At 42.4% G+C, this 18,462-nt stretch overlaps 1 protein-coding gene across 1 annotated transcript in view; it reads right to left on the bottom strand.

Annotated features, from left to right (window-relative positions):
- Positions 1-18,462, bottom strand: part of CNTNAP2 (contactin associated protein 2) — a 1,161,641-nt gene that overhangs the window by 445,434 nt on the left and 697,745 nt on the right. Inside the window, exon 10 of the mRNA XM_074575643.1 lies at positions 12,077-12,248. Within this exon, the coding sequence (XP_074431744.1) occupies positions 12,077-12,248 (172 nt within the window). The remainder of the gene's footprint in view (positions 1-12,076; positions 12,249-18,462) is intronic.

The following is an 18,462-nucleotide window of genomic DNA, read 5'->3' as shown; positions in this document are numbered from 1 at the left end:
ACTCATTTACTGCACAGATTAAGTATTTTCCTTCTGGTGAAATCCAATCCTATTCATAACTCTCCTAATCTAGATCTCTATTCAATATTCATTTCCTTTCTGTACCCTCCTCCTTAAAAACAGCTAATATAATCGAATCTATCGGTGACATCTAGAGGGAATGAATGAAGACCTGTTTACTGAAACCTACAGGATTGTATTAGTTAGTTCATTTAAACTATCCTTCCAGGAAGGCATCAAGGATTAAGCAAGGAGCATCTGACATATATTCCCCAAGGAGTTTTATTCTTTCCAATTTCTCAGCAGAAATCTGGTTAGGTTTTAACTCAATTTTACATCAGGAGTTGCCACCTGCCTTTAATTTGATGCACAGCAGAAATCTGCAGACTCACAAATACCAAAGTGCGTAATTATAAACATTTAAATCTATTGAACATAACGTAGAAAGGAAGGTTAACTTTACCGGAAAACAAGTTTGATCTGGAACTGGAGAGGCAGAGTTCAAATACTTGTTCACCATCAAAGTTTATGTGTCACCTTGGTCAAACACCATGTTACCCCAAAACTATTTATGTGCCTACAGGAAAAGTTATACAGAAAACCACCACCTGGCCACTCTAATTCATATAAGAAGCAATGGAAAAACTGAGCCTCCCTTCACCCAGATTGCTGTCAAATCCTGGGTCTCATCATGTGCCTAAGTACAATGTAATTTATGCACTGTTGTTGGATAAAATACATAAGCACTGTTGGAAGCACAGACTGCATATTAAATTCTCCCATCATTACTACAGACCTTCTCATTTGAGACATTCCTAGGCCATGAATTTCTGCCCACAATCTTCTCAATAGCTTGCTCAGTATTTTGGCTGTGGTTAGTCCCACTTTTCAAAGCTTATGTCTACCTACTTTTGCTACACAGAATTCGAGTACCTCCCTCGTGCCTGTGCATCCCATTCCCACAGGCAGAGCCACAAAGGCTAGTGAGCATTCTCACACGTAAATCCTGTAAAGAATCTAGGCCTTAGTCTTTCTCTACTTGCATTTTCCTTAAAGGAAGATGTCATGATAAACACAACAGAAATATTGGGATCCTCAGAAATGTTAAAACTGCTGGCTACAGAAAAGCATAAAACAGCTAAGGTGAATCTGTTCTGTTCAATGTGCTAGTAGCAGAAATTGCGTTGATCACATTTGATTTATTATTAGGCGGTACTCCATTGTTCTGCGAAAGATCTGTGAAATCAGTATCTGGGAGAAATATGAGCTTGAACATGGAATAACACTTTCCTCAATGGACAGACAGGCATTTTTTGAGAGTCTAATCACCAGCAGAAATCGAGAAACAGCATCATGACCACTTCTTTTTGAGAAAAGGAAGCTGGAGAGATGTAGAGACACTATTAAGCCTAAAGCACATATCTAGCCATTATTATTTTTATTATTACTACTGCTACTACTTTTGATTTACAGCGATTTCATAGTTATCACTATTATTTTTCCAATCTTTAAAGAGCAACCTATAACTATTACAAGACTACTTCTAGTTTATTAGACTTATAACTCAATTTCTTTAGACTCTCACCAGTACAAATATTTTGCATATTGAACTAGAGTTCAATATACTAGTTTTAAAATTACAATGATTCCTGAAAAAAAGAAAGAATGTAAATCCAGCAGGAACTCTACACCAAGCCAATTTCTGCTATAAATCAAAGCCCATCTACAAATACCTAACAGTCCTTATTCTTAGCAGTGTTTTATGCAAGACAAACTACTTATTCTGGAGATTTTATTGCTTGCCTATGTGAACAAGAGATGGACCCAATGTTTTACTAAAACAGGCATTTGGTCAAAATTATTACTACTGATTATGAAACGGTTATTCTGTTTTTCACATCTCTCTGTTACGGATCCAGTGGAAATTCTAGTAATCCAACAGGATTGGCTGTCCTCCAGTTTTAGATGCATATACTTCCAATAAACTAGTTGAATTTACTCACAGCTTGATACCTGATCAAAAATTCAGAGCTACAGACTTAAAACTTGTCATAATCATAGTTGTACGGCACACAAAGAGATGTCTACAACTGTTTTCCTTTCAGTCTCTGAAAAATATTTAAACCACAGAATCATCGAATTTGGGTTGGAAGGGACCTTGAAGACCAGCTAGTTCCATCCCCCCCTGCTGTGGGCAGGGATACCTCCCACTAGACCAGGCTGCTTAAAGCTCCATCCAACCTCCAGGGATGGGGCATCCACAACTTCTCTGGGCAACCTGGTCCAGTGCCTCACCACCCTCACATTAAAGAATTTCTTCCTAATATCTAATCTCAATCTACCCTCTTTCAGTTTAAAACAATTACCCCTTGTCCTATCGCTACACTCCCTGATAAAGAGCCCCCCCCCACCTTTCCTGTATGCTCCCTTTAAGTACTGGAAGGCCATTATAAGGTCTCCCTGGAGCCTTCTCTTCTCCAGGCTGAACAACCCCAACTCTCTCAGCCTGTCCTCATAGGAGTGGTGCTCCAGCCCTCTGATCATCTTCGTGGCCCTCCTCTGGACTCATTCCAACAGGTCCACGTCCTTTTTATGTTGGGGGCCCAAGAGCTGGACACAGTATGCCAGGTGGGGTCTCACAAGAGCAGAGAAGAGGGGAAGAATAACCTCCCTTGACCTGCTGGCCATGCTTCTTTTGATGCAGCCCTGGCATATGTTGTAACTACTTACTACAGCATTATGTCATATATATCAAATATTATAACACCTATTAATTACAGCATACAATCAAATAAAAACAGATGCAAAGGCATTTTACTTGTTTGGATTGTGATTATCTATTTTCGTTTAACAGGAAAAAAAGAGTAGAAGGAACAATATTCATATCTGAGATCCATACTTATTAAATATAAATGCAAGTGAGAAGACGATACCATTTTAGTCTTCTTTGAAGGCTAAAAGCAATAGTAGTAACATAGAATCATAGACTTGTAGAATCATATAATTGTATAGGTTGGAAGGGACATTTCAGATCACCGAGTCCAACCATCAACCAAGCACTGTGTCACGGTTTTGCCTCCGGCAACAAAGAACCACACGGCCGCTCTCTCAATCCCCCCACGGTGGGGAGAATCAGAAGAAAAAGGCAAAACTCCTGGGTCAAGACAAAGGCAGTTTAACAGAACAGCAAAGGGAACAAGAAAATAACAACAATAACACTGATACAGGAATGTACAAACACAGTTACAGTACCACCGCTCGCCGACTGCAGCCGGGAAGCCCCAGCCCACTCCAAGCAGCGACTTCCTGCCCCCTTCCCCAGCAGCTCCCGCCTACAGACTGGGCATGGCTCAGACTGGGCATGGCTCACATGGGATGGAATACCTGTGTCCCTGCCAGAGCCTGGGGATCATTAACCCTATCCCTGCCGGAACCAGAACACACTGTCAAAACCACCACTAAACCACGTCCCTAAGCACCACGTCTACCCGACTTTTAAATATCTACAGCAATGGTGATTCCACCACTTCCCGGGGCGGCCTGTTCCAATGTTTGATTACCCTTTTGGTGAGGAAGTTTTTCCTAATATCCAGTCTAAACCTCCCCTGGTGTAACTTGAGGCCATTTCCTCTTGTCCTATTGCTTGTTACTTGGGAGAAGTGACAGACCCCCGACTCTCTACAACTTCCTTTCAGGTCATTGTAAAGAGCACTGTCTCCCCTCAGCCTCCTTTTCCCCAGACTAAACAACCCCAGCTCCCTCAGCCATGAACAGTTCTTGAAACAACATCATGATTTTTTGCATTCGTTCGAATTTTAGTAAACTTTAAAGTTGAGATGACAAACCATTTTTATATTTGAGAATGATCATACAGTGATAGCTGCATTAAGAAGAATAGCACCACTCATTCAGGAGAAGGATATCTTAATCACATAAAAATAAGCAATCTGCGTAACATACTATCTTTTTCAGTTATGAGCTGATGAGAAGCACTACGTGATGCACAACTTGAAAGAGTTATCAAAGCAGTTTGGTTTCAAAACTCAGCTGAGTAACCAGGGAGTTACTGTTTCAACAGTATTACTATGGGATCAGGTCAATATTTAGCATCTAGTCTTGTGAGAGTATGAATTTCGTGTCCAAGAGAGAGCTTTATGGATGTTTGCTCAGTGCTCACATCTTCCCCACTGGAGGATAAGAATAAAATAATAATTAAGCATGAATGTAATACCAGCTGCGCATTCAAGCAAGTCCCCTGAGTAAACTAATGCATTTAAGAGAAAACAAGGAATGAATTTCCACACAAAGTTTTTGGTCATGACTTTCATAAATTATAGATTACTCTGATTAAGCTGTTCCTATATCAGTGATGTGGTAGCAGATAGCAAAAAAGCAGAGGTTCTGCCAAAACAGCTTGTAATGTTATATAAGGTTTTAAAAGCTTGCTACTGTTGATCAATCTTTCTCCAAATCCTTGCGCTACTAATCTTACCAGATTAGTAAATGCAAGTATATTTCTCTCTCATATACTGGACATAAAAATCTATAATGTGGAGCTCCCAGCATGTGCCTGGGAAACCCACTGAGTCACAGCCATGCTGGCTGAAGCAGGTTGTCAGATTTGAAGCTGCACGGGTTAAAAAGTACCCTAAGGGCAACTTCGGCAGGAGTTGTTAGGAATAAAGAGGAGTGAGTGGGTTTGATCGGCAGTCAATCTCAAACGCCTCTGAATCCACTGGATGCTCTCCCGTGTCAGCTCAGGGATTACAATTACCTATGATGAGCATGGAATGGGAATGTACAATCATGCACTTCTCCTTCTAGGCATGATAATTCAGTCTCCTTCTGTGGATAACTACCTACAGACAGCTAGGAAGCACTGTTAGCTCGACGCTACTGAAATTACTGATGATGTTATTCGGACACAAAGGGACTACATTGTTTGGTTTCTTTAAATTAATAAAAGAAACTATTAAAAACAATCTTCTAGCACACATTTGGTAATTAGTTTGCAAAACTGGTGCCGTGAGTGCAGAAAGCTGCCAGACTATGTCTGTTCAGTTAAAGAATCTCAACATTTTGATGCAAGATCAGTGTGACGAGACAGGCCCTTGAATGTGTCCAAACATGGACCTGATGGATCAGCGGGCAGAGTGAGGCTAGAGGCAAATTCCCTTGCCATGAGGGCCAGCTGTCCAGGCTTTTAGGAAAAAGACAGGCTTAAAGCAGCAAGGATTTCAAACGACATAGAATTTAAAAGCCAAAACCTATGTTTGGAGTTACACTTGAAAATGAACTGGTAGCCCGTGCATTTTAAGATCTTGCTTTTCTCTTTGCAAAAGAGGAGCAAAGGAGGTTTGTCCTTAAAACCTCACTGGAGGAGAGTGAGGCAAAGGAGGCATCAGGGACATCCAGCAGCTGTGCCCAGTGTGTGGCCAAGGGCAGGGACAGCCCCCTGGGCCTCCTGGACACAGGGACTGCTGTGGGGCCAGCACCCCAAAGGCCTTCCTCTGAGGATGCTGGGTGGAGGGGCAGCACGCAGTGCTGCGCCCAGTGCCACCACCCGGCAACACAGGAGTCACAGTACCCTGGGGCAGGGTAAAAGGGAGCACCCTCCTATGTCCTGCTGCCAGAGATGGCCTGGGGGCAGCCCGAAGACATCCAAGAAGAAGTCCTTGAGGAGCCAGCAGAATTACTTGGAGGGGGCTGAGGGAGGAAGACTGGAGGCTGGATGAGGGTGCTGGAGGTTATCACGCCTCTTCAGCTGGATAAGCAGTGGGAAGACCAAGAGGATGCTTTCTTGAGAAGCACTGCACTGCAGAGCTCGCCATCCTCATCTCAGGCCATGGCAGAAACCAACCCTGCAGCCCAGAGACCACCCCTATTAGCTGTCAGGTTGCTTTACATACTCTTCCTCCTCAGAAATAAGCCTAAATGTTTACTTTCTTAGGTTTTGTTTTAGGAGGAACAAGTATTTATCATGAACAAATAATCCACTTGCTCTAGAAAATTGTTTCAGTAGCATAAATTTTTCATAATAGAAATAAGGATTAATATTTATTAAAGTTAAAATGAAAGAAGAACATTTTTCCTCTCTCTGCTGAGTTTATCTAGGATTAAATATAAGACAAAGAACAACTGAGGACTTGGGAGATTTCAAAATGTTTAGGCATCCAGCTACAAGATGATATATAACCCACACAGTTACTTGGAACAGTCTCGTAAGAATGCTATTGACTATTGTAACCTGTTTAACAAGAGTTACAGTGAATAAAGGAAAAAAAAACACATGGCAAAGGCATAAGTATAAAATAGTATTCAAACCATCTGCATTTCAAACCATTCTAACTTTCTTAACCAGCTACTGATTACACGATTATTTAACACGCTGGGTTATTGGTCATACCATTCCACTCAGGGAAGCTCACATGCTTCCATCTTCTGTCCGTACAGTCCTACTCCATCCCTTGCTGCGGCTTTTTTTGTGTGGAAGCTTCCACAACCTAATCAGCATTATTTTCTCTTTTTGGAGTTTTAAAGTTCCATCATCCAGACTCTATCTAAGGTGATTATAGTCCTTGATGAAAACTACAGAAAAGAAAGTAAATATCTCTTTTCTCTTACACCTTCCGTGGAAGAACACTTAACACCAACTTCACATGTTGGCTCCTTGCACAGACTTCTGTTTCAAATTCTGTAAATTACCACTTTTTAGCATTTAAGCAAGTAGTACTTTAATATATTCCACTCATCTATCTTCAGATGGAGTGCAATGGTGATGAATCCTAAACCTCTGAAAAAAATATATTTTTTTCCTCCTGAAAGTATTTCCTAGCTTTACCAACACAACTAATGCAATAAGCATTCTGCAAAATGCCCCCCTTACTTATAACAGAAACTGTGCCCTTCCTCTTCTTTGTCCGTTTTAGACTTTACTTGATTAATCAGTTGTTTGCAAAGAATTATGACTATTTAAATCATAATGAATGTCAAATATTTCCATGTGCAGCTTACATTAAATTGTTTTAGCATTTTTGTATTTTAAAAACCTACTGTTACATTGAAAAGAACTTGATTTTCCTTTACTGTAGAACGCAAGGATATGGCACAGCTCCAACTGACATCAGTTTATGTCCCCCTTGCAAGATCAGAAAGGAGTAGGGCGGCCTTAGAAGAAGAATCAAGTGAAAAATACTTTTCTCAGAAAAGTTTATTATAAAGTCCATGCTATTATCGTCAGAGCTCTTCCTCAGCCCTACTTTACTTCCTGTTTGTGAATTTGTCGTGGGAACAACCTGTAAAGCAGGTTTTGCTTCCCGTTTGGACATTGGCATATCATCTGAGAGTACAACTGGATGATGTCTGTCTTAGTCCTTGCTGTCTGCCTCACCACTGAACTGGCAGAGCGAGGGGGAGAACAGAGAGGAAGGCCAGAAGCCTGAAGTGCACATAAAGAGGCAGAAGTGAAGAATTTTACGACTATTTGCGATGAAGATTTTTAATTCCAAAGAAATTCTGTCTTGCTGCCAGTTACATTGTGGACATTTTCATGCACCAATATGCTTGCTGTGTTTTGTTATTTAAATGAATTATTTTGAACTTTGATTGGCAATCACATAGTCTAGAGAATGTGGCTGTATGAGATTAAAGCGGAATGCTGGCACCCTGTCATACAGAGTGTATCACCACAGCAGGTGAGCAATAATCACCTAGAAATGTTCTGCTGCATGTATGTGATTACTTACATTAATTCTTCAATGTGAAATTATTATCGAAAATTGGCATCTAATTCATCTCACTGTGTTACAGAGGGAATCACACAGTTCACACATTCATAAAGAAGCAGCTACATGAAAACTCTTGGTTGTACGCTTTTTTTCCCCATTTCTGTCATTTCACCTCTTATGGTACACAGAGATTTTCATTGAAATTGGCATATGTTCTGCATAATCTACAACAACAGATTGAACACTATATTTTGAATTAATTTTAGTATCTCATTGTGATTGCGTGATTAAAATCTGTAATTCTAGCCACAACAAAGTCAGCCAAGCTTTAGAATTCTCTGAAATTGCTAGAATAAATTAGTTGTGAGTAATAATCCTGTTCAATGTCCTGTGCTGAAATCCTAAAGTACAGCTGTAGCATCTGGACTGTAACAACAAGTTACTTTGTTAATGATAAGTAAAGGAGGTGCAGAGGGACCTGCGCTGTCACAAGCAGTACAGCATGTTGATCACCGTGACAAGAATGCAACTTCCATAGCTAATACAATTAAAGTTAATTAAGATACAGAAACAGGGATGATTATTTTTTTTCTCAGTAGCATTTTAACTGCCTGTAATTACTATATATATACCTGGATGAAATTATATGTATTTATATTATTTGGCCACTGGTAAAAAAGAGAACGTTCCTTAGCTTTGGTGTTCCTTTTTAGTAAGATCTCAGCTTGTAGTCTCTGCAATAGCAAAATGCTCATGTGAGGAGGGGAAGACTGAAAATGAAAAGACACTGGTTCAACACTTGTATCTCCCAAGTACAATACTGTAACATCACTATTCTTCTAACGTCTTAAAAAATACTAGAACAAAAATGCAGAAATCCTTCCCATATGGGGCAACTGTTTAGCTTGGCAGAACCTGGGATGTTGGAAGCCGTTACCTCCAGGCAGGTGCAACATGAGAACTCGCCACCCTCCATACCTTTTGTCATGTCCTTATAGAGAAAACTGTACCCTCCTTACTATCCACTCTGGCCAATGATGAAAAATGCCACTGTTTACAACTTCACGTTTTTTCCCCCAACCAAATGGCTGAAGTCTGCAGTAAAAATCATTCAATGTGACAGCTCATCATTTTGCCCAGTGGGGGTCTTCGCTGAAGTGTGGCTATGAAAGCCATTTCCATGTTGATGATGACCAAAGCCTTTATGATTCAGAGCCGAGCCAAAGAGGTTTAAAAAAGCAGGAGGATCCCGGTCTCACTGCCAGAAGTATCTTCCCATTTCAAAGGAAATGAAATTAAGCTAATATATAGCACACATGGTACTTGGATCCTTTAAAAGAAAGCCACATATAAAAAAGCTACATATGGTGGCATATTGTAACAGAAGTGCTTGTAAATTCTTATTTGCAGATGTTAACAAGACAGCCATGAAAATCCAGTCAGATCTAAAGCTTGGCATTATTACTTCTTAGTCAAAGGGTTAGTTTTAAGGCGCAAACCACAAAGAAATACACTTGATCATGGGAAAACAACAAAGTAGATTACATCTCAATCCTTAAAAAAACCCAACAAAACCAACCCTAAGCAAATTCTTTGGGTAGTATTCTAATTTCTTATGATTATGCAATTGCCACTCTGCTTGCAACACAATCTTCCAGTGCTTAGAAAGCATAAATGTAAGACATACAATTTTAATTTATATAATGAGGACGATATCACGGTCCAAGGTGGCCAAAGCGAGAAACAGAGTGAGAATACGTTGTCTTATCTAAAGAAAACATACATACATAAACATATATAAACCACTGTTATTTATATTAAAATATAGTATAAATAAAAATGTTATATATAAAAACTATATAAAATAAATCTAATATATAATACATCTTATATAAAGCATAATAATATTTTAATATAGTAAAAGATTTCGTATAATATCATGTATGACATATGGCATTATATTAAAATATATGAAATATCTGAATATATATTACTATATGTTATAAAAATAAATATTTTATAAACAGCAACTTCTAGATGAAGTTCACTTTAAAAGTAAGCTGCCTGACATATAGGAAACTTTAAGTCTTATTTTTCAAAAATGCATTGTAAAGCTCTGATTCTAACTAACGTACATTGTAAGCTAATTGTAATTACATTGTAATACATTGCAAAAGCCTAATTCTGATTAACTTCACTATGATGATGAAATTATTTCTAATAGACACTGGCATAAGTGGAATCAATACAAACTGTCACATAAGCTTAGGTTTAGCCACTGGGGAAAAAGCAGAGACTTAATCAGATGTATCTTCACGTCCTTTCTTCCAAGTCAGTTTATATTTCCAAAAGCAAATATTCAAAATAAAATTAATCAATTCAAACCACCAAATACTAACCACAGGAGGCCTTTCTAATTTCAGTTGTATGTGAGGAGATACAACAAACTTCTTCCCTATCACAGCAGCTCTTCACTTCCTCTTTTCACGACTTCAACCCTCAACAGGTCCATGAGAAGCAGCAAGATAAAGTGGCATGACATGCCAGGACACTCACTAGTACGCCACAAAGCATGCCCCTTAACACTGACTTTACTAAAATGGTATACCGTTTGTCTGGGATGAAGTTGCTAAATTAATCTTCTTCATAGCAGCCCGTATGATGGTGCGCTTCCCACTTGTGGCTAACAGTGCTGGTAACACACCACTGTTTCGGCTGCCACTGAACAGGGCTTGCACAGCATCAAGGCTTTCTCTCCACACCCTTCCCCACCAAGGCCAGGAGGATGGGGATGGGCAAGAGGTTCGGAGGGGATACAGCTGGGACAGCTGACCCAGACTGACCACAGGAATATCCCATACTAGACAATGTCATGCTCAGCAATAAAAACTCAGGGAATGGAGGAGGAAGGGGGCAAGTTTACAGTTATGGAGTTTCTCTTCCCAAACAGCTGTTACATGTGCTGATGCCCTGCTTCCCAGGAAGCAGCTGACATCTGCCTGATGATGCGAAGTAGTGAATGAATTCCTCTTTTTGCTTTGTTTGCATGTGCAGCTTTTGCATTTCTTATTAAATTGCCATTCTTATTAAACTGCCATCTAAATCCACAAGTTGTCTCGCCTTCCCTCTATTTTATTCCTCATCTGCCAGGAGAGGAGAGTGAGCAAAAGGTAGGGTGTGGCTGCTGGCCACGGTCAACCCACCACAACTGTGTTTCACAAAGATAAGGCATTTTGCAAGACCAAAGCAGTATGCCATATTTTGTTTTTTCACAGTAGCATTTCTCTCTTTGAGATTGTCTTAACTTACAGTAGGAAATTAAAAGTACATGCATTTTTTCACCATAATTATGCAGATCTTTGCTGATGATATCCAGAGTCACTCAGCCTGTAGAATCTCCATCCTTGGAAATATTCAAAATTCGACTGGACGTGGCCCTGAGGAACCCAACGTAGCTTTGAAGTTGGCCCTGCACTGAGCGGGTCTTGGACCACATGAACTCCAGTTGTTGCTTGTTACCTGAATCATTCTAGGGTTCTATGATCTTGTAATCTTTGCTTCTTTCAAAGCAAAATTCTAAAAAGCCATTTTCAGCTTTACATCAGACTTATAATGTGTTTAATATGTAGGTAACTTTCATGATAAGCCAAGCTGCCTGCATTCAGGAGTTGGGCTACTTGCTATTTCCCTATCTTTCCTGGTATATTCTTTTTTGCCAACAAAGAAGGAACTATTAATCAGAAGCAACAGAAATTAACACGAGTAAGTGGTTTAAAAGACAGAGCTCAAAGCAAAAGCCTGCCATAATTCCGAACTACTCTTCTCAGTGTGGAGAAAAAACCCACTAAGTATATTACTATAATACTTAAGCAAAATCAAGCTTGAGCATTTATTACATGCGCATTTGTGCAAGTATGTGGACCTATTTTACTTCTCTGAGGAATTCAGTGAAGCTAGAAGGCACTGAAGCCAGGAAGCACAACTTCTAGTAGCAAAAAGATCTCCATAAAGGTCACCTAAGAAATAGAAAAAATGTGTGACTTTTCAGGAGAGTTCCCACTATTCAAGGCAGCCACATTATTGACCCGTGGGCGGAGAGGTTTTCACCTCCTCCTCTGACTCAGAGTGAGGAAATTGGAGTTATGCCTTCCACTGCGCCGCCCACAACCTACAACTTAAAGCCATCATCTCCATCACCTAAGCATGATTCCCACTGCTAAAAAGGTAGGTCTGCCTAAACGTAATCACTGGTAGTGTCAGAACCACCTTTTCTGTATCACTGTATATTTTCAGAACATGCAGGACATGTATCAGTGTATCAGAATATCCGTGATGTCTCTGTAACTTACCTGTCAATAATGGCACACATGTCAATGGTGACGTTGGCAAAGCTTCCCAGCTGGCCTTGCTCCACTGCGTGCAAATCCACCAGCTGATCATCAACATGAATAAACTGCATGCATCCTTGAAATGAATGCTGAAATAGCGAGTGATCTGAGTCATTCATCTGTATAGGAAACCCTGTAGAGCAGGAGAATAAAGAGCATTATTAATGTCATATATTATTACTCAAGCCAGTATTTTTTCACAGGAAAAGACACGTTTTCTAGATGAAAGAAGAAAAAAGCAAGATGGGAAGGAAATATTATACAGTTATCAGATTACATTGCAATGTTATTGATTTAAGTCATTGGCAACTACCTGCCAGAATTTATACAGTACAGTTGATGATTCCTTCGTTAATTTTTGTCTACAGGAAGTCTTCTACTACCCTCCTCGCCCCCCAGCCCTCTATTGCTGTTTCTCATAATTTCTCTTTTCATACAAAGATTAAAGGAATAGGAAAAGGATTCACCTCCTTGCTCTATTTTAGGAATCATGTTCCCATTTCTCAGATCTTTCTGAGAAAAATGTATTCCATGTATTCCATGAAGTGAATTTCCAGTTCAGTTTTCTCTAGAATTACGCTACCTGGGCAATGAATAATGGTGCTGGAAACTTTCTGCAAGCTTAAAAGTAGCCCTAAAATCTAATGTCCTGGCCCACTTCTGAGGAATCTGAGGACATTCTGTAGTATTTTCATTTTGTTCTGAACACATTCATTTGCCTGTCTTTCTGAAGGTGCTTTACAAAAGAAGAGAATGAATTAGTGTCTTGACTCAGGTTAAAAGGCCGGGAGACAGAGGATGTTTGTATGTAATTGTTTTACTGAATGCCCTTCAGAAGTGAATGTGTCAAGTTACTTGAGAGAAATGTCCTCAATAAAACACCGGAGAGCCTCATTCACTACTTATAAATCTTTAACAATGAACTCCCTGAAAAAGCTTCAAGAAAATAATTTAGACAGAATCTGTTTAAGATGAGAGCATAAAGGAAGGGAGAGGGCCTAACAACACTTTATTCATAGAATCATAGAACGGTTTGGGTTGGAAGGCACCTTAAAGATCAACTGGTTCCAACCGCCCTGCCATTTGCAAGGACAACTTCCATTAGACCAGGTTGCTCAAAGCCCCATCCAACCTGGCCTTGAACACTTACTTCCAGGGATGGGGCATCCCCAACTTCTCTGGACGATCTGGGCGAGTGCCTCACCACCCTCACAGTAAAGAATTTCTTCCTAATATCTCATCTAAATCCACCCTCTTTCAGTTTAAAACCACTGACCCTCATCCTATCACTACACTCCCTCATAAAGAGTCTCCAGCTTTCCTGTAGGCCCCCTTCAGATACTTCTCTTCCCTAGGCTGAACAACGCCAACGCTCTCAGCCTGTCTTCATAGGGCAGGTGCTCCAGCCCTCTGATCATCTTTGTGGTCCTCCGATGGACCTGCTCCAATAGGTCCATGTCTTTCTTATATTGGGGGCCCAGGAACTGGACGTAGTACTCCAGGTAGCGCCTCACAAGAGCAGAGCAGAGGGGCAGAATCACCTCCCTCAACATGCTGGCCATGCTTCCTTTGACGTAGCCCAGGATATGGTTGCCTTTCTTGGCTGTGAGTGCACGTTGCTGGCTCATGTTGAGCTTCTCACCCACCAACACCCCCAAGTCCTTCTCCTCAGGGCTGCTCTCAATCCATTCTCCGCCCAGCCTGTATTTGTGCTTGGGACTGCTCCAACCCATGTGCAGGACCTTGCACTTAGCTGGAATGAATTTCATGAGGTTTGCATGGGCCCACCTCCCAAGCCTGTCCAGGTACCTCTGGATGGCATCCCTTCTCTCCAGCATGCAGACCGCACCACACAGCTTGGTGTCGTCAGCAAACTTGCTGAGGGTGCACTCAGTCCCATTGTCCATGACGCTGACAAAGATGTTAAACAGCGCTAGTCCCAGTACCGACCCCTGAGGAATTCCACTTGTCACTGGTCTCCACTTGGACATCAAGCTGTTGACCGCAACTCTTTGAGTGTGAACTTCCAGCCAATTCCTTATCCAATGGAACAGGCAATTCCTTAACCAACGTGAGGCTCACGGATAACCTTGGCTGCAGTGACCATGAAGCGACAGAATTTAAGATCCTCAGGGCAACTAGGAGGATGTATTCCAAGCTTACGACCCTGGACTTAGGCATGCAGACTTTGATCGCTTCAGGGATCTGCTGGCCAAAGCGCCGTGGGACAAAGCCCTAGAGGGAAGGGGGGACCAGGAAAGCTGGTCAGTATTCAAGGATCACCTTCTCCATGACCAGGAGCAAACTATACTGACAAAGAGGAAAGCAGGAAAGAATGCTAGGAGACCTGCCTGGATGAACACGGAGCTCCTGGACACACTGTCACACAAAAAGAATCTTACACTTACGAGGAGTGGAAGAAAGGACAGTTAGAATGGGGGGCATATAAAGAAGCTGTCCGAACAGCAAGAGACCTGTTGAGAAAAGCTAAAGCTCAGTTAGAATTAAATCTAGCCAAGGAGATCAAGGGAAACAGCAACAATTTCTATAGGTACATTAATGGTAAGAAGAAGACTAGGGAGGGTGTGGGCCCCCTCAGAAAGGAAACGGGAGAACCGGTGACAAGTGATATGGAGAAGGTCGAGATTCTCAACGACTTCTTTTCCTCAGTCTTCACTGGCAAGGGCTCCAGGCACACTCCCAGAGTCACAGAAGACAATGGCAGGGGTTGGACAGAACTGCCTATCGTAAGTGAAGATCAGGTTCGTGACCATCTGATGAACCTGAAAGTGAACAAGTCCATGGGACCTGACGGGATACACCCATGGGTACTGAGGGAACTGGCGGATGAGGTTGCTAAACCACTCTCTATTGTATTCCAAAAGTCATGGCAGTCTGGTGAGGTCCCCACTGGCTGGAAAAGGGGAAACATAATCCCCATTTTCAAAAAGGGAAAGAAGGAGGAACCAGGGAACTATAGGCCAGTCAGTCTCACCTCCGTGCCTGGTAAGATTATGGAGCAGATGCTCCTGGAGGCACTGCTGAGGCAGAATAATAACAAAGAGGTGATTGGGTACAATCAACATGGCTTCACCAAGGGCAAATCGTGCCTGACAAACCTGGTGGCCTTCTACGAGAAGGTCACAACATCAATAGACAAGGGGAGAGCAACTGCTGTCATTTACCTGGACCTGAGCAAAGCACTGTCCCGCATGAGATTCTGGTCTCCAAGCTGATAAAATATGGCTTTGATGGACGGACAATTCAGTGGATAAAGAACTGGCTTGACGGCCACACCCAAAGAGTGGCTGTCAATGGATACATGTCCAAGTGGAGGCCAGTGACAAGTGGAGTCCCTCAAGGATCAGTACTGGGACCGGTCTTGTTTAACATCTTCATCAGCAACATGGACAGTGGCATAGAGTGCACCCTCAGCAAGTTTGCTGACAATACCAAGGTGTGTGGGACGGTTGACACACTGGAGGGAAGGGATGCCATCCAGAGGGACCTTGACAGGCTGGAGAGGTGGGCCCATGCCAACCTCATGAAGTTCAACAAGACCAAGTGCAAGGTCCTCCATCTGGGTCGGGGCAATCCCAAGCACCGACATAGACTGGACAGTGACTGGCTTGAGAGCAGCCCTGAAGAAAAGGACTTGGGGGTGCTGGTGGATGAGAGGCTCAACATGAGCCGTCAGTGTGCACTAGCAGCCAAGAAAGCCAATCGTATCCTGGGCTGCATCAGGAGAAGCGTGGCCAGCAGGCCGAGGGAGGTGATTCTCCCGCTCTACTCCACTCTTGTGAGACCCCACCTGGAGTACTGCATCCAATTCTGGAGCCCCTACTACAAGAGAGATATGGACGTGCTGGAACATGTCCAGAGAAGGGCCATGAGGATGATCAGAGGGCTGGAGCACCTCTCCTATGGAAGCAGACTGAGAGAGTTGGGGTTGTTCAGTCTGGAGAAAAGAAGGCTCCGAGGAGACCTTACAGTGGCCTACCAATATCTTAAGGGGGCCTACAAGAAAGCTGGTGAGGGACTTTTTAGAATGTCGGGTAATGGTAGGACTAGAAGGAATGGATTAAAACTAGAGATGGGACGATTCAGATTGGATGTTAGGAAGAAGTTCTTCACCACGAGGGTGGTGAGACACTGGAACAGGTTGCCCAGGGAAGTTGTGAATGCCCCATCCCTGGAAGTTTTTAAGGCCAGGCTGGATGGGGCTCTGAGCAACCTCTTCTAGTGGGAGGTGTCCCTGCCCATGGCAGGGGGGTTGGAAATAGATTATCTTTAAGGTCCCTTCCAACCCTAACAATTCTATGATTCTATGATTCAATGAGTGGTCCATCTGTCAAATCCATATCTCTCCAATTTAGAGACAAGGATGTCGTGCAGGCCAACGTCAAATGCTTTGCACAAGTCCAGGTAGATGATGTCATGTTTTCAGTAAAGAAGGTAAAAAGTCTGAAAAATGCACTTTTGCATATTTCATCTAGGAAGATGACTAGTCACGCAGTTCTTGACTAACAAGGGTAAAAACAATCACACACATTTGTTTTGGTAGCTAAGACAGACTATACAGCTCCCACTCCTTCTCCCACTTGCCTACCCACCTTCCAATCCCCAATGCCTTACTGCCTTCCTCAATAGCATGGAAACAGGTATTTGTGGAGACAGGAGAGTATCAGATTATCAAACCGATATTGTTTGAACAGCATCAGGAAAAAGGAATTAACATCATTTTAAATGTCACTCCTTAATACAGTTTATCATGTGCCACACAAATAGTTGGACTGGCTAGAAGAGAGGGCAATGAATAGAGGGCAGAAACAAGCAACTGGGGCTTGAGGACAGATGCTGCTTAATGTGGTACCTATGACTAAAAAAAACCCCAGATACACACAAGCCTTCCCCAAAATATAATTAGGACCCATTTTAACTGAAAGGCTTTGCCAGAACATTCGTATCACCAGTAATGTTTTTTAATTTTTTTTAAAACAGTCTTGCCCATCAGCTAAAATTACCGCTGGTAGCTCCTAAATTTCCCTGACTCACTTCAGTAAGCACTCACTTCAGAGTTCACTAGTGGCACCACAGAATTAATCAGGGATGTTATAGTAATTAGGCAGTGACCATGCTAAAAGTTAGCTCTGACAGTTATTTAAAGAACTTGGGCAAAAGTTTGTCTTGAGGTCATATCACCTTTGAAACAAAATTGTGACACTGGCTGGCTGTGTGACAGTACTCAGAGGGTTGTGATTAATAGAGCAGCATCGAGTTGGAGGCCTGTAACCAGTGGTGTCCCCCAGGGCTCAATACTTAGACCAGTATTATTTAATGTATTCATCAGCGACCTGAATGAGCAAGTTCGCTGATGATACCAAACTGGGTGGGGTGGCCGACACTCCAGAGGGCTGTGCTGCCATCCAGCATGACCTGGACAGGCTGGAGAGCTGGGCAGAGAAGAACCTAATGAGGTTCAACAAAAGCAAGTGTAGGGTCCTGCACCCGGGGAGGAAGAATGTCAGGCACCAGTATAGGTAGGGGTGGACCTGCTGGAAAGCAGCTCTGAAGAAAAGGATCTGGGGATCTTGGTAGACAGTAAATTATCCATGAGCCAGCAATGTGCCCTTGTCGCCAAGAAGGACAATGGAATTCTGGGCTGCATGGGGAAGAGTGTGGCCAGCAGGTCAAGGGAGGTCATTCTCCCCCTCTACTCTGCACTGGTGAGGCCACAACTGGAATACTGTGTCCGGTTCTGGGCTCCCCGGTTCAAGAGAGCCAGGGAACTGCTGGAGAGAGTCCAGCGTAGGGCAACAAAGATGATTGAGGGATTGGAGCATCTCCCTTATGAGGAACGGCTGAGAGAGCTGGGACTCTTTAGCCTGGAGAAGAGAAGGCTGAGGGGAGACCTTATTAATGTTTACAAGTATCTAAAGGGTGGGTCTAAGGAGGATGGAGCCAGACTCTTTTCATTGGTTCCCAGGAACAGGACGAGGGGTAACGGGCACAAGCTGAAACATAGGAAGTTCCGATCAAATATGAGAAAAAACTTCTTTACGGTGGGGGTGACGGAGCACTGGAACAGGCTGCCCAGGGAGGTTGTGGAGTTCCCTTCTCTGGAGACTTTCAAGACCCACCTGGATGCAGTCCTGAGTAATGTGCTCTAGTCAATCCTGCTTTAGCAGGGGAGTTGGACTAGATGATCTCTAGAGGTCCCTTCCAACTCTGAAAAATTCCATGATCCTGTGACTATTGCAGGGAACCATAAACTCTATGAGAAAGATAAATAACTCACACTAATACACATCAGAGGGAGAAAGAAAAACTCCTAGGGATCTCCCAAT

Source organism: Larus michahellis, chromosome 2 (genome assembly GCF_964199755.1).
Source record: "Larus michahellis chromosome 2, bLarMic1.1, whole genome shotgun sequence".
Classification (NCBI taxonomy): Eukaryota; Metazoa; Chordata; class Aves; order Charadriiformes; family Laridae; genus Larus; species Larus michahellis.
This window is presented reverse-complemented; position numbering and strand designations above follow the sequence as displayed.